Raw genomic sequence first — 21,349 nt, 5'->3', positions numbered from 1 at the left:
TAGTGAGCGTTGGATGTGTGGAAGTTGTGACCCGGAGAGGAGAGCGGAGCATCCACCGCGGCAGCGTAAATCACGTGACCACCTTGTCTGCTGCTGGCTGAGTGAAGCGTGTTAGCAGGTAATAAAAACACCAATTTTCTTATGTTTTTACAAGTTCGGTTTCAGCATTTTAACGCGTTTAAACCATATTCCTAAGTGCGCTTTCGCTGAAACAGTTGGTCGGGCGGCTCGGTTGTTTTGTTTTCACGGGGTTGTGAGGGGATGTCTTTTCGCAATTTTCTGTTGTCTTGTTTCCCGGCGAGCAATGTCGGGATGGGATTGTGCTCCGCTGCGAGGCCCCTTTTTTCGTTAGATTTGATACAGCTTTGTTGTTAGCCGGCTAGCCTGTTGTTTAGATGTCGAGGACAAACCTGATGTAGCTGCCATTATGGTTAGATAGCTGTAAATACGCATAATAAGACTTTGGCGAGTTAGTTTGACGGCCGTTGGCTATCAACTTGTAGCAGATTTAGGTAGCATCGTTAGCTAGCTTCAGCATCGTTTGTTCGGACTCGACGGTGTAGTGTCAGCATTAGCATGTTAGGTAGCTAACTTCAGTCCATGCTAGCGAGGACAAAGGGGTCCCCAATCGGCCAGAGTTGTGTTGAAAACGACGCTATCTGAATTGTTTTGGCAAGATGTAATGCCCAAGATATAAGTCATAGCATTTGGCTACGTTAGCATTGGCTCAAAACACCGCTCCGCTTATTCTACTACTAAATTAAAGGGAAGGTAATTGTCGATTAGTTAGCTGCAAGTTAACCAGGTAGATGTTAATACACGTAAACACGCACACTTTTAAGTGCAACTTCACTGATGTTTGATTTGTCATTTCTGTTTACCAAAAATAAATGTAATGAACAATTGAGATGTACAGAGTTCACTGAATGATTGTTTTGTTATTGTTGTGTACAAGACCGTCGATGCTCATACTTGTAGCGATATGTAAACATTTGGTTTTTGAAACACAGATTGCAGCTGCAGCTGCTGTTGTACAGTTCTCGGTGTGGAAAAACATATTTTGTCGCAGTTACACCGAAATCTTGGATTGAAATTGCTTTTGAAGCCAGTTCGTCCTTTTGCATTAGCTTTGTTCAGTCCAGCAGCCAATAGCGACAGTGCATTTGCCAACGTCACTCAGCCACTGTAAGCTGCATTGCTATTGTTCTCTGACATAAAACAAATGGGTCAGTGGAGATATCTGTAGTTATTATTCTAGAAATGGACACCCTGGTTGAAGTTTACAACTTAATTCGCACTACGTGGTATTTTTGCATCACAGGGTATTGAGCAATCACAGCTTTTATGTATTTGCAAGTGAGTAATAAAGCCCGGTGTGTATGTTGTTTTGTTAAATATTTGCAACTGAAAAGTGCCTGGTTATGTAGCCATACCCAGTTTGAATATCTATATGTGCAGGACTCAGTTGTCAAATACGCACAAGAAGAATTCAGCGTTTTACTGCATTTGTTTAGGTTTCAGCCTCTGTAATGTGTGTATATTATTATAATCTTAACTTTCTGTAAACCATCTAACATCGAGAGGGACTGTAGGGTCAAGATGTGTAGTGTTTGTTCTGCTTCATACACACACACACACACATTGCTGTTTGTAAGAGGACACTGGGTCACTCTCCCTCCTCGACCTAGATTTTCAGCAAAGCTGTTGCGTCACCAGGCCAACTGTGTGTCTTACAGCCTTCATAAGGGCAGTATTCATGATTGTGCAATAAGGCTTAGCTATGCTCACAACACATATTTCTTGTATTAACCGCTCGCTACCTTCTGTGCACTCACAAGGGAAAGCACTGAAGCGGCTCTGCTGTAACAACATTGTAAATGAACTGTGTATGTGTTGTGGACAGATCTGTGGGCGTAAGAAGTGTGGTTGATTACGCTCTTCTTTCCCTCTTATTTCCTTTTGCAGATTTTTCTATTTTGTACATACAGAGTTTTGTATATACTGTATATGATGAGCTCGCTGGGCAGCGACAAGGCCCGGGGCCCTCGGGAAAAAGCGCTGCCCGCTGCCACTCACACATCACAACCACAGAAACAGATACAGGTGAGCCACCGCAACCACATGACCATGAAAAACATTATGAAAGCAAGTACACTCACACCTCTCAGCCGCAGACACTTTCAGACAAAAACACAAGTGTGCACATGACTAGCCTTTGCCATCAAAACCACATTGCACACATTATGCAAGGAGACCTTCTTAGTCAATATCGAAAAGGATTTTGTAGTTGTCGTTTTTATTGCGACCACACAGCACACATATCTTTTTAATTCTGGCAATGGTAGACATTTGTTTAGTAACCATTTCCTTGTTTTAGTGATTTTAGACAATACAGACTAAGTTAATGATAACTTTCATTTTTTATACAAGTAACCTCTCACTTTATTCTCACTTTTTTTCTTCTCTCCAACTGAAATTGGACCCATTTGTCTGTTTGTATTGCAGGCTACTGCAGAGCAGATCCGGCTTGCCCAGATGATCTATGACAAGAATGATGCTGACTTTGAGGACAAAGTTAACCAGGTGAGGAACTGTTTGGGTGTTTGCCAGAGAGCACAAGGCTCAGTGTCTGAGTAATGGACTGAATCAAGTTAAGCTGTTATGTTCATGCATAACTGGACGGACTCTTGCACTCTATATTGACATCTGATCCGACAATTAGACATTAATATTCGATGCTATGAGTGAGGCTTCATGACTTTGTGCTGGAGTGCAAACTTGCATGTTTAAAAGATTTTATAACAAATTGCTTTGTTGACTGGCACATGTTTGTAATGTGTAATGTGCTCATTGCTTTCCCCAGCTGATGGAAGTGACTGGCAAGAACCAGGATGAGTGTATGGTAGCACTTCATGACTGCAATGAGGATGTTAGCAGAGCCATCAACTTCCTCCTGGAGAGCACCTCGGACATGGTAGGTATAGAGAAGTGGTCTGCTATGTCTCATTTAATATATTCATGTGGCTTATCACTTAACTTCCAATTGTCTGAATTTACTCTGTCAGACTTTGTGAACAGATTTCTGTTATTTGGACGGCAGGAAGTGCAGCAGCTGTCTATGATAACTATGATATAAAATTTGGGAACTTTATGAGCACAGATTAAAAAAAAAACACAGTGAACTATTTCAAATTGTACGTGTTGGGCCCCAGATTGAATTAAGTAACAGGGACAATTTTACAAACAGCTGATTTTGTTGAAAGTTGACAGCTGATCTGGATTTACGGGGCTTTTTTTCTTTTGGTTATTGAGATTATGTGGAAGTTATGTGGAAGTGGCATCTTATAAAGGATAAAGACCAGAAATATGTGTTATAGTTTTCAAAAAAAAAAAAAACAGTTGGCATTTTTTGAACCTAAAATCAGTCTGCTGTCCTTTGCCACAGTTCAGCAGTTGTCTCTCTCTAACATCAGGGGCTTTTTGGCAAGCATGAAGGCTTACAATTGTACATCATGTTTCCCTCTTCTGCCCAGAGAGACAAGTCAAACAGGCCACCAAATGTCTGGCGAACACTCGGGTGTTGTTCTGCCTGTGTGCTGTGATTCTGAGCGAGTGTCCCAACATTTCTGAAGAATACCAGCTGGCACAGGCAGGAGAGGCTGTCAGGGCAAGGCAGCCAGCCAATCAGCTGCCATGCTCTTGTTTTGGTTTCCTGGAAGTCCAAAAATAGCAAATAGCTGATTTTTGCTTTAATATGCAGGTCTTTACTGTTATCATATATACTGCAAGCTTCTGATTAAATCTACTTCTACTATACTGAATAGCAGAAGAATGATTATGATTACTGAGTGAGTGTTGTTATGCTGCAGTGACTAGTAAGACTAGGTGTAAGCCTATTAAATAATTAACACACAAATCAAAGTGACTGTATAGTTCAAATCAGTGTTTTATGTGTGTGTTTTTTTTCTGCCCTTCATCTCAATCTCAGTGACTTAATACTGAGATACTGTGTATGCACCAATAACAAGTGCTCATCTGATATTTGTTTCTCTTGTATAACACAGCTGCACAGTGGGCACTTCACTACATAAGTTGGTCAAAAAATAGCCTGCATCACAGCCTTCCTACAATGGTTTCCACTGGTGTCTTTATAGCGCAGTGTTTGGTCTAGTGTTGCTTTATACAAGTAAAAAAAACAATTAAAGCTTTCTTTCTGTTATGCTCACTGAAGTACTTTGCAAAAACGAGTGTTTTTACATAAGTGCAATGAGAAACATGTTAACTATATAGTTTGTGCTTGTATTGAACATTGTTTTGTGTTTTTGTTGTTGTAATTTATTCTTTCTCAGTTCTTTCTCCCTTTTGTCTTCTGTTCTGTGTTTAGACCTCATGGGAGACAGTGGGGAAGAAGAAGCCCCTGGTGAAGGAGGGTCCATCAGAAAGCAAGGAGAACAAGGAGAACAGAGAGAAAAAAGGAGAGAGGGAGGCTAGCAAGGGCCGCGCGGCAGCCAACCGCAAGGGCAAAGGGGCCAATCGCAGCCGACAGGGTATACAGATCCTTTCACATGAATTCATATCTCGTTCAGAGTCACCTGTCTCCTCTCTGGCTTCTCAGTATCATGTTTCATTACATCATTCTGTCACTAATGTAGTTTCTAAATGAATTTGTGTGTGCGCAGCTCGTCCAGAGGAGAACGGCGTGGAGGTGACACCAGTGGACAGAGGTTCAGAACGAGGTCGGAGGCTGAGAGGTGGCCGAGGTGAGCAGATGCACATTAAAACACTGTCTGTTCACCCAGCACTTGAGCAGATGTTGTTGACAATTGTGTGACTTTTATGAAGGATCTGGAGGTCGAGGAAGAGGCAGAGCACCAGCAGGGAGCAGGTTCTCAGCCCAGGGCATGGGGTACGGCAACAACAAGACACAATCTCTCACACACACTCGTAGGGGTTATCACCTAATCTTAAAATTGAATTAAATTAATACCAAAGTGTTGGGAAAGCAACACCGACTTTTGTTTATGTAGATATGGTGTCTCAAGAAGTACAATTGGAGCATTTTTCTTGCATCTGACTTTAGAATTGGGCATTTAAAGCTATATGTTTACACCTGAAAGATTGTGTGCCCTCAATCTGACACAGAAACCGGGTAAATGATAGTTTTATCCCATCTAAGCCAACACAGAAGCACCAGAAACCCAAAGGCCAAACAGTCAGTAATTAGAGTTTAATCTGGGAATACAATATCTTGAATTACCTGTGTAATTTTCATCTTGATATTATTCAGAGTGACAGTTGGGCTTATTTGACAATCGTAAGACCACTGATGAAGATATCAAGCATGTTCAATCATGATCAGGACGGCACATATGAGGTTAGGAAGAGCATGGGAGGGAGACTCAGAGGTTTCATAATGACTCTGCCACCATGCAGATTCTAAAAACACAAAGATGGGCTCACTCGTCTAATAGGAGCTTTGTCTGAAAAAGAGTAGACGGACACTGTTTATTAAGGAAAAGATCGAATTGAGTCTGATTTCACTCACTGTCAGATACTGCTTGTCCTTGTAGTTTATTTCTTTAGTTGAATATTCCTTTTCTAAATCTCTAACATGATGTAATTCCAATATTCCTCCCCAGGACCTTCAATCCTGCGGACTATACCTCAGAGGCCGGGACAGGGACCACACAAAGTGAGACGTGGGACACGGTGGCCAACAACAGCACAGATGGGACAGGTGAGCTGTAGAGAGCAGACAAGTCGCTCTTTACTTGTACAGGCAGTTTCTGTTTGCTCGATGTGGACGTTATTTGAAGCAAATGTACATAAGCTCCAAGCATCCCGAATCTTATTTACCCACCTCTGTATTTGAACTTTGTGACTCATCGTTGGTTGTCCTCTAGTTGCCTGGAGGAATACCTTGGAAGACTGGGCAGCTGAGGACTGGAGTGAGGATGTTAGTGTGAGTTGACACAAAGGTTTCAACGATTGCTGATGAAGTCTGTTAGTCACAACGAAATGTTTTGGTGTGTATTTAAAACAATGTTGTGCTCCTGCAGCTCTCAGAGACCAAAGTGTTCACCTCCTCATGTGCACCTGCTGCAGAGAATCACATCACACCTGGACAAAGGTAAGTAACTGGCTCACCCCCAGTATGATACATCATTTATTGTATTGTAATAACAGTGTAATTACAGTGTAATAAGCGATAATTTCACAAGAAATACTAACTATATTCTACAAGAAGATGCTTGGTAGTTTCAGTTCTCCCTATTTTAAATTCTGACAGTAATGAGAAAGTAGCTTCACTTTTGGGTGGTATATTCATGATACGATACATGACCTTCCATTAGCAATCCGGAAGTTGTCAATGTTTGTCCCGTAAACATTTCAAACTTGAATTTACTGTCTGTTTCTGCGTTAGTCTGGACCTCGCCTCTCTGCTGCAGAAGCCTGTGGTCGGAGGAAGAGAAGCACCTTCCTCCTCTTCCTCTCAGAGTCTGGTCTTCACCAACTCCCACCACCACCAGCCGCCGCCGCCGCAGCAGCAGCAACAGCAGGCGCCCCCCAGCCGCAACACCACCAGTGGCACAAGCTACGCACATGCTGCTCTGGTAAAAACAAAACGTGCTCGGTTTCCTGAATCTTTTATCCATCACACATTAACACAGATACACAGAGGACTGATTACACATTCTCCTCCTGTCTGTGCCAGTCGTCAGTTCTGGGAGCCGGTTTTGGGGATCTGGGCCAGGCCAAGAGGACTCAGCCCAGCGCTGGAGCGCAGATACTGGAACAGCTGAAGGGTCCTGGCTTGGGTCCGCTGCCCTCATCCCAGGCAGCCCCTCCTGCTAGCACCCAAGGAAGCAACACTTCCATTGGCCGACTGCCAGGCCTGGGAGCACCTGTACCTCCACCCTCCTCCTCTAGCTGGGACATGAAGGCTTCAGAATCCAACGCCACCTCGCTGTCCTCACAGTTCAGCCGTAAGTGTGCAATTAGAAGCGAGAATATGTCTGTTTTTTGTCTTATGTATTCATGTAGGCATATGTGTTTATATAACTGTTTTGAATCATTGTCCTGTGCTGGTGTTTTGTTGTGTGTCTGCAGGTGAGTTTGGCCTTCAGCCAGAGCCTTCTCTCGTGCTGAGCCAGCTGGTCCAGAGGCACACCGGCCCCTCTTTGCCTCTGGCACGTCAGCCCAGTCCTCCATCGCAACAACAAGCGCCCCCTGCTTCAGCCTCGCCTGCCCCCCAGCACACCAGCACGCCAGCACAGACAGGCCCGGTGATGGCTGCTGCTGTTACTAAACCTCCTGCCCCCAGCGCAGGGCTGGACCCTCAGGGCGGCAGCACGCCACAGCAGCAGCGGGCACAGCTCAAAGGCCAGAAACGAAGAATACCTCCGACATCGAAGGTAGGGGACGCAAGGTCGCGGTTACACTCAAATGCACATTTGGCTACTTGGGGATTTTAAAATGAAATAAAATCTTAAATAAATGACCAACTACCAGCAGTTAAACTTAATCTCATGGTGCTGAAACCTGGCTGTGTTCCCTCCCTCCTGTCAGATCCCCTCCACGGCGGTAGAGATGCCAGGCTCAGCTGACGTCCCCGGTCTAAACCTCCAATTTGGAGCACTAGACTTTGGCTCGGAGTCAGCATTGCCAGAGTTTGGAGTTGTGGACAATTGTGTCAGTGCGGCGTCCAGGGAGTCCACGCCGGCCCCTGCTCCTGCACCACCTGCATCAGGACCAGGGACACAGAGCCAGACAAGCCTGTACTCCAAACCACTCAGGTACTGTCGCTGCTTACTGACTAGTTACAACTCTATATGTTAATACAGAAACTGTGCATTTGAGGGGTTCAGTTCCAAAATACAGAAATTAAAGGCTCACAAGATATCGCATACCAAACAAATCACCAGGACAAATATACATGCTAGAAAGTTATTGCTAGCAGAAATTTATTAATATTTCAAAACTGGAATTTGAGTCTCAATGCAGCTGTTTTGTAAACTAACATTTAAAAGATTCACAGTGTTTTTATTACACCGAGACATAGCTTTCTTTTATAGCTCCAATTATTTTCCAACATGCCAATTTCCTCTTTGTGACTTCTCATCTGGGCTGATTTGATCTAATATTTGAATCTAATTCTTCCTCCTTCGTTCTCTTCTCCCTCTTGTTTTGCAGCGAGTCGCTGGGCAGCCCTCTCTCCGTCGCCCTCCCCCCGCCCCTCTCCTCATCAGAGCCAGTATATCACTCTTCGTCGGTGGCGCTACCCAGTCTCACGCCCTCCTCATTAGGGACTGCCAGCTCCACCAATCCTCCCTCCTCCTCTTTGACCACATCTGCCACCTCCTCCTCTGTACCCACCTCTCCGTTCTCCACAGTGGGGGGAAGTTACGACGGGACCATGCCCCCTCACACACGACTGGCCTTTTCCCAGAGCAAAGAGGCCTCGGGGCCAGTCATGGTGAGTTGATATAGAAAACAGAAAAACTTCATCCTGCCTTTTAGTTAATTTACTGAACCATCCAAATTTAAATATGCCTTGAGGGGAAAAATGTGCAAGTATTACAGCCTGCTGCAATGTAGACAACTGCATCCTATTTCTGCAGCTTGTATAAACAGCTTGACATTGAGAAATTACAGTTCACAGTTCATTTGATCCCACTTGAGTCAGCCCCATGTTAGGAAACAATGACTTTCCCAATTCTGTACTACATACTAATTGCAATAAGCCTTATAGTATACTGTTTTTTTTTACAGTTAGTATACAAGAAATCATTGTTTTATACTAGCAGGAAATGATGTAGTAAGTGTGCAAAGTCAATCAAACTGCAACTTCAGAGAGCCAGTTGAATCAAACATAAAGACAAATCAAGAATTATTTTTTGTTTTCTGAGGTATTCTGGGGTTGTTTAACTACCATCCATTATCACAGTCCACTCAAAAATCAAGAGCTCTACATTACATTTAACCAACTTAATTTTGTCACTTTTACAGTGTGAACTGGATGGATTTCGGATACAACTTAAGACTTAACAGTTGTTTGTGTATTTGACTGAACCTGTAGCTATGTTTGAGAATTTAGGTTGCCCAATCAAGACTGAAATTGTCAGACGTAATAGGAATAATATGAATTCTCATGACGGTTCATAAAAAGATTTTTACTTCTTTATGAGGTGAATATGATCATCCGATCAGTAGTTCAAGCCTAAACTAAATTAAACTGAGGTCTTGCTCATGATATGTATGCATGGTCTTGATCTATTATCCATGTATACAGACACTTACCTGCTTTTTTTCCTCTCACCAGAATGGTCTGAATGGCGTACGGTCCTCTGCTGCTTTAGACAGTAAGTTAACCACTACAGATTTATTTGTTCAGTACACTAGTTATATTGCAAATTATTTACCAACAACCATTTTAATCAGGCTGTTAATATATTTGGTCATTTAGGAATAACACAACATATGGGGTTATATTATCTATTTATTATAAGATCTTTTCTACCTGTCTCTCTTTAGCTTCATCAGCGTCCTCCACACCGAAGCCTGAGTCACCGTCTCTCAACATCAGCACCAACGGCGCTCCAGCACCCTCCTCCCACTTACCCTCCAACCTGCCTGCACACAGCTCCACCACACTCTCCAGCCTGGCTCAGGACCTGCCCTCAGCCAGCCAGCTCAACTCGCTCAACAGGTGAAACACGTACACATGACAGACCAGTTACCAGCTTTGACTTGGCTAAAAAAGAAAAAAAAAAAGTGCAGTAATTAAAAAGAAGCAGGGTAATGTGAGCTGAGATACTTTAACATCGTGACTTGCTGACATGTTGAGGAAGGATCTGATGGTCATTCTCCTCTCTTTGCTCTCTGCAGCCATGCCAGCAGTCATTCCTCAGCTCTGGGCTCCAGCTCACTCACTGTAAGTACCTTTCTAGTCTGCCACAAGCATGATGGCTGAAACCTTCTGTTTAAATGCTTTTCCTCCGTAACAATATACAAGCAAACATCTGAATGCCCCCCCCCCTTTGTCCGTCTCTTCTCAGTACACCAGTGTTGACAGCAGCAGCGTGAGCTCTCTGGCTCCCTCCTCTGGCTCTTACACATCATCGCAGCAGCCTTCAGCCTCCGCACTCCACTCGACCCACAACAGCAGCAACAGTAGCAGCAGCATCAGCCACCTGGCCAACATGCCCAACATGGGCAACAACATGAGCAGCACAGTTGGCGGAATCACTGGCACGAGCGGACTTCACTCTGCTGCCACCGCCGCCTCCAGCACAACGCTGGGACTTGGCTCCAATGGAGCTACTGCCACGTCCAACCTCTCTGCACCTAGGACCACACCCCTGCTCTCCTCCTCCACTGGTACATGCACACACCTCAGACACTGGGAATGCATAAAGTAATATAGTAGTGATAAAGTATATAAAAGTGATGGTTGTTGTCATTGTATTGACAGGTAAAGCTCCTCCTAACCTGTCCCAGGGAGTGCCTCCTCTACTGCCCAACCAGTATATCATGGGCCCAGGGGGGCTGCTGCCAGCATACCCAGTAAGTAACCCTTCAAGATTTTAGAGTCATTGTAGTGTTCCTCTTTATACACTCAGTGAACACAACACACGCTACCTGCCAAACTCATGTGTTCACTTTGGTTCAGATGTCTCTCTGTTCTTAAACTACACCTCTTATGAGCATCAAAGTTAATTCTACAACTGTGGTTTGACAAACTCATGATCACTATATTAGCACTACTTCTTAAATGGCATTCAGTGATTGTCTAAACATGTGTATTTGGACAAGTGTTGTGTTTATATAACTGACGTCACCTGTCCTTTGTGTTTCACAGCAGATATATGGCTACGAGGACCTCCATATGCTCCAGTCCAGACTGCCAATGGTGAGCCTCACTACCACACTTCAAGGACAGCCCTTTTACTAATAATTACACTTGCCTGTGTTTGGATCTTCTACTGATCCCCTCCTGTCTTTTTAGCCCTCTCTGCAGGATTACTATGGAATCACATTCCCTGGCCCCGCAGCGACTCTCTCTGGCAGAGACGGGAGCCTAGCCAACAACCCCTACTCAGGTAAGGCACCTTCACTCTTGGCTGGTCTCATCTAAAATCCTAAAATCCAGTCACTTGACATCTTTCCTGTTGTTCAGGTGAAGTCACGAAGTTTGGCAGGAACGACTCCACCTCCCCAGCACCCCCCACAAGCCTGGCGGCCCCACAGCCCCCCCAGGGCCAGAGCCAAGGACAGAGCCAGGCCCAGCCTCAGCCTCCTCAGGCCCAGCCTCAGCCCCAGGGCCAACCACAGCATCACAGCAGTCAGCAGGCCTTTCTGCCTCCCGGCTACAGCTACACAGGCCTGCCTTACTACCCCGGGGTGCCCGGCGCCGTACCTAGTGCTGCCGCATTCCAGTATGGCCCCACCATGTTTGTCCCTCCCGGGGGGCCAGGACCAGCCTCGGCCAAGCAGCACAGCATGGGCCTCGGCCTGGGAAACCCCTCTGCTAGCCCCTTCCAGCAGCAGACACAGCAGCAGCCCAGCGGTTACAGCCAGCACACCTTCAGCTCAGGTTAGTAACAAGAGCAGATCAACAAAAATAATGTTTATGGTTCGGAGACTCTGTTTCCAACACTGAAGTCGATGTTTTCCTGTGCAGGGTACGAGGAGCTGACAGCAGGGCCAGCAGGAGTGGACTACAGTAAAGGCTACAATTCCTCCTCACAGGCACAAGCCAAATCTGCTGCTGCTGGGCCTGGGAAAGGTAAGAAAAAGAACATTTCTATGACTGTTCTTCGTTTTTTTGACGTAGACTTGTGATGTATTAATTATGTTCTTATCGTGCTGCCAGGTGTCTCAGTGACGTCCAGTAACTCGGGTGTGCCGGATATCAGTGGAAGTGTTTACAATAAGACCCAGGTGAGTCTTAAAAACCACAGCCACCCCCCCCCACCCCCCACTTGCTCTATAATTAGTGTTACTACTAATTACTGATCAACTAATGAGCCTAACCTGCTGTGTCTCTTCTGCAGTCTTTTGATAAGCAGGGTTTCCATGCAGGGACCCCCCCTCCCTTCAGCCTGCCATCAGCGCTGGGGGGTCCAGGGCCTCTGAACCCTGGAGCAGCTCCGGGAGGTTATGCACCGGCCCCTTTCCTCCACATCCTGCCTCACCAGCAACCACACTCACAGCTGCTGCACCATCATCTTGCTCAGGATGGACAGGTAACACTCACAGATATTTTTCAGCAGTTATCGAGGTTTGAATAATAAAAATAACCTTTTTTTTTTTTTCTGGGACAATTTTTGTGTGTGTTTGTCTTGTTTTGCTTTGATTTGATGTTATGGGCTTGAACTTTGAATAGTATAAAAACACCTTTTTTAAAAATGCAGAAAGAATGGCTTGTTTTTATTTGTTATTATGTTTCTATGTTTTCTCTGTGATTCTCATTGTTCAACTGACAAGGAAGCTGGTTCAGCAAAGCGAGCAGCATTGACGTCTTCAGCAGTTATTAACGGGGGTTGAGGGATTCTCAGTGTTGATCAGTTTATTGTCTGTCTGTGTTCAGGGTGGTCCGAGTCAGCGCGGCCAGTCCAGCAGCCTGCAGCAGAAGAGCCAAGTTAACAAGTCGAGCTACGGCAGCTCCCCCTACTGGGCCAACTGAGGTGGATACATCCACAATGTGTGTCTACGTGTGCGTGCGTGTGTGCATGGACAGACACCAACACACACAGCACCACACCTGCGCATCTGACTGACGAGATCATAGAGGGACAAACCATTTTACAACACAAGCTAAAACACACACTACCACCCCTCCCCTTTGCTCTGTATATCCCCTTTTCAAATTTATGGCTGTTGTATGTAAAATATATTTATGTATGTATTTATACAGTATATATGTATTGGTAGGACATGAAATGTGGTTTTCTGCATTCTGTTTTTATTTTGAAGGACATTTTATTTCAAAAAAAAAAAAAATGTGGAAAGATGAGAATGCTAAATCATGGAAATGAAGTTGGTGAATATACTTGAACACAAGCATCTTGTGATGTGGATTTTTTTGTATGCATACATGAACTGAGAATGATGTACATAGATTCTACACATCATTTTCATGGCAAAGGCCTTTTTTTATTTCAGAAGAAATGCCGTTTTTGTAACTTCGGTCTCCCGCATCTGTGAATCCTTATATTGAGGGTGACTTGAGTTGATAGCTTGACTTTTCTTTTTGCCCCGTTCCCTTCCATCCGTCTCTCATTCCTCAACTCTTAATCGTTGGCTGGTATGACCAGCCAGGCCTTGGATTTGATGTCATTTTAACATTGGTTTAATCCTTGTTGTCCAAATTAAAAGTTATGAACAGTTTGTCTGGCATCAATATTTCACACCACATTGGGTTTTTTTTTTTTGTGATCAGACCCACACGTTTGTTTCACACACATGATCATACTAATGTTTTATGGACCAAAGTCAGAATGATACTACACCAGTCTAATAATGTAGTCAAGGCACCAAGTAAACGCATATCTATCTATCTATATCTATCTATATAATAAATAACCAAAGAATGTCATTGGACAGATATCAGTACATTTGAACTTGTGCCAAAATTCACAAAGTACCAACTCTTTAGTCAACACATTGTGCAGGTTCAGTCGCCATTAACAGTGAAACTTCCAAGTGTTGCTGTTGATAAAATCTGATGTTGAAACTGCAGCAATAACTACAGAAGATGCCAACTAACGACAAAGGAGGGTAACGTTCATTTTTTAGTTAGTTCACTAGTCATCTTTAACTATTTACTAGGTTTTAGTTGTAAAGGATGAGTCAAAATAACTTGTAATATAATCTGAAACAATAAGACATTTTGTCAAAGCAGGAAAAGTTCAGGTGCCGTTAATAATAACAGCTGAAAAACAATTAGTTTTTCCAAATTCATGACCCTGGGTAGTGCATGATGGAACTGATGTGCAGATGCTTTTCCTATCATACAGTGAATCATTACTCCAGTAACTTCAGGCATATACCAGTGATAATATGTATGTGGTGTAATTGACAACATACCATTCATGTGTATTAGTTCCACAGCACTGGTATTGTGCACACCTGTTATTAGTTACACCTGTACTTTCCCCTCTGAGACAAAATGCCTGCTGTGATGAAGGTTAACAATCTCCGGGTATTAATAAAATGGAGATACAACAATACTTAGACATCACACACGAGATGTCATGAATTCCAAATACTTTGTTCAGGAAAGTATTGAGGTTCCTTCAAGTATTTCTGGAGAACATCAAGCAGTTTCCATCAGTCTGAAAGCTAAATAAGTTGGACTGTACCATCAGACCAGACACATTTCAGGTGTCAGTTTTAAGTAAAGTTTTCAGGGAATTACGCTACAGCGGCCAGATGAATGTACTGATGTTGTAGTTAAAATGTGAAAAGTAGATTAAGTCCTAAAAGAGAAAATAGGATAACTGCCTTAAGAACAGTGGTCACTTGTAAATCATCACATATTTGCTTCAAACTAGTCTCCCAGTGACTGAAGGAAACATAACAGGAGCTCCTAAAACCCTTGAACCTGATTAAAAAGAAAACTTTTACTTTACTACAAGTGGAAGTATTTTATTTACAGAAGTACAGTTTCATTGAATTCAAGGCACAATGATGAGCATTTATTTGCAGTCTAACCCACTTTGAGGTTTCCAAAAAGACAATACAACATAAAGCTGCTAACATAAACAAGCCTCAGATAACAAGTAAAACGCATAAAAAATAAACTATACACAAAAATGATTCAGTCTTTGACCACATTCTTTAGTCGCCGTTCTCCTTTTTCTTCTTTTTCTTTTTCTTCTCAGACACGGGTGCTTCTGAGGTCTCTTCTGCCGGCTCTGTGTCCATGGTCTCAGTCTTTTGTTTCTTTTTCTTCTTGGCTGGAGTACTGGTGTCCTCCGCCTCCTCTGCTGGGACCTCTACCTCCTCGGCCTCAGACTTTCGCTTCTTTTTCTTCTTTGCTGGAGTGTCCTCTTCTCCGTTCTCTGCTTGGACCTCCATCTCCTCAGCTGCTTGTTTCTTCTTTTTCTTCTTCACTACAGTGGCGTCAGCTTCTCCGTTCTCCACCTTAAATGAAGCAAAAGAAAATACAGTCAAGGAAAAGTAACTGACAACCCATTCATCTTCATGGCTAGCCTTAAATAATGCCAAATATCAAAGTAGCTGCAATGTCTGACTCGCTTCAGTGATCAAGTCCATTGTTTGGGACCAGCCAATGGTTCGGAGTCAGGCTGATCTAGCATGTCGTACACTGAGACAGGACCACAAGTCTGGGTCAAATCTCAAATCAAAACATGCATAACCAGACGGTATGATCAAGGCTTACCTCAGCTTCACCGTTGGTTTCACCATTTGCTTCTTCTTGCAACTTCTTCTCACGCTTCTTGCGTTTCTTTTCCTTCTTCTCCAGTTTCCGCTTGATCTCAGCTGCAACATCAGTAGCCTAAGACAAAAGATAAAAAAAAGAAAAAAAGTAAAAATGTAATTACAATCAGGGTGAAATCACTTTTTCTGAAGAATCATAATGCTGCATCAGGCTCATTAAATCAGTTTTTACCCTCACAGTGATGTCAGGGAGAATGATGTCATCATTCACAGCATTGACAGACTGAATGATCCTTGTCTGAGCTCACCTCTTTCACAGCATCTTTCATGACATCCACATTCTTCCGAGGTACATCGCCAGTCTCATAAAAAGACAGGCGCTCTTCCACCTGTTCGCGCAGCTTGTCACCAAACACACATGTGGGTATTTCTGTAAGAGAGTTGACAACAAAATGAAAAATCACACAGTCAGCAGGATGCTATAGTAGGCTTAAAAAGCATCCTAACAGATTTGTGGCTTTGCTCAGGAAAAAAGCTTCTCAACATCAACCCGAGGGATGCATACTGTTGACGAAAAATATGAGCATCATTGCAAGTTATGCCACACGTTTGCATGGGCTCGAATGAACTGAAAGCAATAACATTTGACAAAGGTCTTGTCACTCACCTGAGAAACAGTCGATGCGTGAGGCAATGGTGCACTTGTTTGCCAGATATCTGGAGATGCGGCCTTTGTTCTTGGCAGCAGCCCGTCCAATGAAGGTCGAGTGGAAGATTAGTCCGTACTTGGGGGTGTTGCCACGTGTCTTCAGGGCTCTGTGTAAAAAATATTGCTGCTTTCACATTCAGGATGAACAGTTATGTTATCCAACAGGCATAATCTACCAGGCTACATGGATTAGTTAACATAATAAAACCAAATGAGAAATCAGGGTAAAGCAAATATGCTGCCTTCGTTGGATTACTTGATTCAAAGTCCATGTGCTCAACAGCTTTGATGGCTGTTGTGTTTAGTCGTGTTATTGGTACAGTCCTCAGTTCAAAAAGATCACAATCAAATCAATCAGATGAAGGATGAGAGGATCTTAGAACATCCAATAGGAGACTAGGTCTTTACATTGATAATGTGTGCAAAGCTCTAATGATTCAGCTGCATAACTAGCATTTCCAAGTCACTACCTCAATGCTGTGAGTGGCTGCTCAGACTGTGGGGGTGCATTAGGGCGAGAGGGATCACTCCAGAGAAGACTTTAGTCTTTCCCAGTCACCCTGCTCTGCTCCAGCCCAGCCCTGCCATCACTGCAACCACTTCTTTCCCCAGCAGGGAGGGGGCGCCCCAGTACCTGAACAGGGCCTTCTCTGCTCCCAGGATCTGAACGGTGGAGGCTGGGTACTTGGCCAGGTTGGTTAGACTGCCTGCATGAGAGATGAGACGAGCACCCACCTAAAAGCAAGAAAGTGATAGTGTCACATCAGGCAGCAGGGGGGCTCTGGTAGAGCATGTCTTCAAGAACTCATTAGATAAGCAGACCATCAGCACCGGATTAATTTTTCATCACACTGATTCAGTGGATTGACAGATTTTGGTATAACATCATTGGTCTCATAGGTCATGTAAAAACTGTACAGATCAAACAACTCACCACTTCTCCAATTAAGGCTGCCAGGTTTGGAGCCACTTGGCTCATCTTGGATCGCAGGTATTCCTGCAGCTCCAGCCGGTAGGCAGCCAGAGATACAACACGATTGGAGAACCTCTCGATGTTGATCAGGTCAATGGGAGAGATGTCCATACCTGGAGAAGAACAATCAAGAGAAATTATTGAGGGGAACACCGCTACTCAAATATTTCAGTTTGTGCTGTAGATGCAACTTCAAAAACAATTGGATTTTACACTTCACATGCAACATGTTTGTTTCTCCCGACAGGATCCGCAGCGAGGATTTGTGCCTTCACTACAGGTTTATGAGAGAGCTTCTCTGCCCCCCTGTGTTAGTCACCAAGGACAATAATTGGTCCAGGGTGGGCAAATAAGGGGCACTGTGTGGTTTAAGTCTAAAACATGGTTCTGAATTTTAAGAATCTACAAAATGAGCAGGTGTTGTGTTGTACAAGTGTCAAAGTTTGATTTTGGAGGCAAGCACATTGGCTCCTCTGCAAGCTAGTTATTCAGAAGTGTTTTGCATCAGTATGTTAAGGCCTATACTCTGAGTTAGATTGTGTGCTGACCCATTGAGGACCGTGATGCGTCTAGGATGGCCTGGGCCTTGGCGCTGTCCATCACCACCTCCTCCAGGCTCTCCAGACTCTCCTCCGACAACTCCTTCCTGTTGCCGATGAGCTGAGCCAGGCGGCAGTACATAGAGTTGTCTGACACGATCTTGATCAGCTCCGGGAAGTGGTAGCCATACCACTCACTGAAGACACAGAAGAGATGGTCAGCCAAGAAAACACTTGTGAAGCCACTGTAGTGTCAAGAGGACAAGCTAAAAACTTCATACACCTCTTGCCAGACAGCACCTATAGAGTGTGCTGTCTGTGGTAAGCATTAGGAGGATGCTCAAACATTATGAATATTTCAAGTAACTGAAATGTTAAATCTTTTACCATAGAAACTACAAAACTAAAGCTGTGTCTAAAATTTTGCACATGACAGTTTTAAACAGACAATCCTAAGCCAAGAAAATGACCCTTACCGGACACGCATGGAGAAAGTGTTGATGTCCTTATCCAGCTGATCCAACAGAGCAATGGACTGGATGATCATGTTGTCGGCCCTGTTGACATTGAATTTGACTTTTGCTCTGGAGTAGCTGTGGCCGAGACCCAGCTGTGCCTTGGAGGCAGCCAGGCCGGTCAGACCCTTCACCAAAGAGTGGAAGTGCAGACGTATACCTGAGAAGACAGAGAGGAAATAAAAAGGTTTGTTGGGGTTAGGTGGAACAGCAGCAGGAGCAGCATGTGACCAGTGGCTGTTCAGATTTTCAGTATGAACCTTCATGAGTTTCAGGATCACAAAAATCACATCACAACAGGCCACGTTATCTTCTTAAAATACTAGGATTCACACATTCTAGTAGTATGCTTCAGTTGTAGGAACTGACTTGAGAAAACCTCAAAACAGTGAACGTGTCATAGGTTAGATGTCTTCTCACCTCTTGTTATCTCTGCCACTACCCCACCGGTCTGGATGGAAATGGTGAATTCTTCTTGTAAAGCTGCTCCGACTTTGGAATCAGAAACTCCCAAAGTAGCTTTCTTCTTCCCAGAGAGAGGCAGATTTGTCTCAAGGAACAACTTCAGGTCTGCATGAACCACGCCTGCAAGTAGAGGAGGAGACGAAGCTCAACTATTTGTACACACGTGGTTGATATGTATGTGTGTATATATTCTGCAGTAATGCCATTTTGAAAGTTGTGCCACTTAACGTGAATTCTGACCTTTAGTGTGCTATGTACGCATCTTGTACACACTAGTTTTTAATACAGGGTTTTTGAGCAAAACAACAAGTGACGAGACCACTACTGATTGTTCATGGTCTCAGATTTAATTTAGCCACTTAATGCAATAGCAAGTGTTGCCCAGCAGGTGTCACTATCGCCCATATTCAACAGAATAGCTTCATGATTCAGTACTTCAGAAAGCTCTGTCCTACCCTCACCCATCACTAGCTTTAATAATAGTTGATTTTATTAGTCAATAGACAGAAAAGTAGTCAACGACTAGTGAATAATGGTTGATTTGGCAACTAAAAAAAAATTCCCCATCTGTTGGTTTCACCTCCTCAAATGTGAATTTGATGCATTTCTGTTTTAGACTTTTAGTACCTGAAAAAAGGCCTACTGCTAATCTATGAAGTTCTGGGTGAATGCATAACAGTACATTTGTTATTAGATGGTGATAAATGGGTACATTCTTTTAAAATTCAAACAAGTTTAGCGTAAAACAAACAAAAATCACCAAATTTGACATTTTCTGCAATTGTCAGGTCTGCATATTCAAACACCACTGCATTCAAAAAGGCTTTCCTCAGATGTTCAGGTTAGACATTAAAGCTGTCAGCACAGTAACTCAGGGGATTGACAGATTATAGAACATCATTACAACTGAGGAAACTTAAAAACCACCAGAAAGAAAGAAAACAACTCACCTTCAGAGATGGCGTTCATGTTCTCCAGGGCAGCCTGGGCAGACTTGAAGGGGAAGAAGGCAGCCAGGCTCACCATGCTATTGAACTTCCCAATGTTCAGCACGCTCTCCTCAACCTGCAACACACAAACATTATTATATATGTGCTGCATGGGGAAGGGATAGTTATCACCAGCACAGAGCAGTGAGGACAAACACCTACCTGAGGCAGCAGCATGCCAATCTCCTCCACCTCTTTGACAGCAAACAGTGCATATCCTGCCGCATGTTCGAACAACACGTGCAACAGCACCTGCAGAAGGTAAAACACATTAGATCAGTGACAGAGCCAGACATCAACCGACTGATGGGACCATCTATTACCAAGACAAGCAGAGTCAATACTATACAATGTTGAAGTGTTACCAGTTCTCGCATGGTAACCATTAACTCAACCTTACACGTTATCTTGGGCAAACATGCAATATTGGATTAAATGCAGTTATTATAATTATGTTTTTAACTACTGAACTACACAACATGTAGTTGTATAAAGGGGAGTTTTTACTTGCCACAGTTGCCAAGTGCTTGTTCATGAGGGAATGTTGGGTCCATAAAGTACTGTCTAGACCTATTCTATGTGAAAAGTGCCCTGAGATAACTTCTGTTTTGGCGCTATACAAAAAAATGACTTGAATAAATTGATTAGTCAGACCGTGTGAGGTACAGCCTTGTTCTTTAAAAACAGCTTTACTGAAACAAGTATACAAGTTTACAGCACCTGTTATATACCACTTGAGTCTACAATCACACATGCCAGGAGGACTAAAGGTTGTTAAAAGAAAAGTTAAATTTCTTATAAAGCTGACAGTGGTTATAAGTTTGAACAGCTTTTAGTTTGTACATTCAGATATTGAAGAATTGTTATTTTAAACGGACAAGTCAGCTCTGAGAAGTTTGGCTATTTACTTAAGAATTTAGATTTGTAAGTATAAAATTTGGTCAAAATAGTAAGCAAATATGTAGGCGAGATGAAATTAAATGTTCCCCACAAAAAAGAAGTAGCATAAAAAGACAACTTTCATCAATGTCTTTGAGTTTCTATAAATAATGATTAGTTGGATAAAACCTGTGAAGCATCTCCAGTTTCACGCAACCACGTTGTCGTGATGATGCACCCACGTGTCGACCTGGGCCCGTGCGGGAAGGTGCCATGAAGCTAACTTGTGCTAACAGCCTAAAATATACACCAGTAACTTATGTACTGCGGCTAAAAAACACGAAACACTGGGTTTCACTTGCATGACTGAGACTTACAACGCTGCTCGTGTTTCCTGACAGTAATGGCAGTTTAAATAGTTTAAATAAAAGATGCATATTAGCCACATGGGAGGCTAAGTGCTACACTCGTGCTGAGCGGCCTTCACCCGCAAAGCAACAAACATGTGCAAATAGACATTTATAAGATTAACAGTCGGTCATCTCAAAGAACCTTCGACTGTATCATACAGTGACATACTTTATAAGTACAACCTGACACCCAGCACCACTTTTCTTACCATGATTATTAGTGTATCTCCGCAGCAGCCCGCAGTGCGTGGCCGCTCCTCTCGTCCGCTGCAGGAAAAAGACGGCGGGGCGAGAGAGAGAGCACACGTTTCAACTCTGCCACGAGCGAAATAACGCGACATCCCATCGCGAGACTCCACAAAAGAAGCTCTCGTGACACCACCTACTGGATACAGAGCAGAAAACAAACTAGCAATATTGCCTTATATTGATCCACATTTGTTGGAGATATGTGCTGGGAAA

At 43.5% G+C, this 21,349-nt stretch overlaps 2 protein-coding genes and 2 non-coding genes across 4 annotated transcripts; 1 reads left to right on the top strand and 3 right to left on the bottom strand.

The window, feature by feature from the left end:
• Positions 1–170: 170 nt before the first annotated feature.
• On the top strand, positions 171–13,392 carry ubap2a (ubiquitin associated protein 2a). Its single transcript, XM_067587948.1, has 27 exons — positions 171–1,356; positions 1,966–2,103; positions 2,506–2,583; positions 2,864–2,974; positions 4,385–4,547; positions 4,680–4,760; positions 4,843–4,906; positions 5,640–5,737; positions 5,904–5,962; positions 6,060–6,130; positions 6,425–6,614; positions 6,716–6,986; positions 7,111–7,415; positions 7,570–7,796; positions 8,194–8,476; positions 9,323–9,362; positions 9,535–9,709; positions 9,889–9,934; positions 10,059–10,380; positions 10,475–10,566; positions 10,862–10,912; positions 11,009–11,102; positions 11,180–11,596; positions 11,684–11,788; positions 11,876–11,943; positions 12,057–12,248; positions 12,593–13,392. Exons 1-27 carry the CDS (start codon positions 1,345–1,347, stop codon positions 12,686–12,688), a joined length of 3,849 nt encoding a protein of 1,282 aa, XP_067444049.1. The 5' UTR covers positions 171–1,344; the 3' UTR covers positions 12,689–13,392.
• Positions 13,393–14,680: 1,288 nt separating this feature from the next.
• Positions 14,681–21,243, bottom strand: nop56 (NOP56 ribonucleoprotein homolog). The gene is made up of 12 exons (XM_067587949.1): positions 21,097–21,243; positions 19,761–19,850; positions 19,560–19,674; positions 18,565–18,729; positions 18,106–18,304; positions 17,639–17,826; positions 17,052–17,203; positions 16,752–16,852; positions 16,076–16,224; positions 15,717–15,838; positions 15,410–15,526; positions 14,681–15,150 (listed from the first exon to the last, which is right to left on the bottom strand). The coding sequence occupies exons 1-12, from the start codon at positions 21,226–21,228 to the stop codon at positions 14,845–14,847; spliced, it is 1,836 nt and encodes a 611-aa protein (XP_067444050.1). The 5' UTR covers positions 21,229–21,243; the 3' UTR covers positions 14,681–14,844.
• On the bottom strand, positions 15,613–15,680 carry LOC137182324 (small nucleolar RNA SNORD57). Its single transcript, XR_010928324.1, has one exon. It is a non-coding gene; the product is annotated as a small nucleolar RNA SNORD57 (small nucleolar RNA).
• On the bottom strand, positions 17,320–17,439 carry LOC137182316 (small nucleolar RNA SNORA26). Its single transcript, XR_010928317.1, has one exon. It is a non-coding gene; the product is annotated as a small nucleolar RNA SNORA26 (small nucleolar RNA).
• Positions 21,244–21,349: the final 106 nt, after the last annotated feature.

The sequence above is a fragment of the Thunnus thynnus genome, chromosome 4 (assembly GCF_963924715.1).
Source record: "Thunnus thynnus chromosome 4, fThuThy2.1, whole genome shotgun sequence".
Taxonomy (NCBI): domain Eukaryota; kingdom Metazoa; phylum Chordata; class Actinopteri; order Scombriformes; family Scombridae; genus Thunnus; species Thunnus thynnus.
This window is presented reverse-complemented; position numbering and strand designations above follow the sequence as displayed.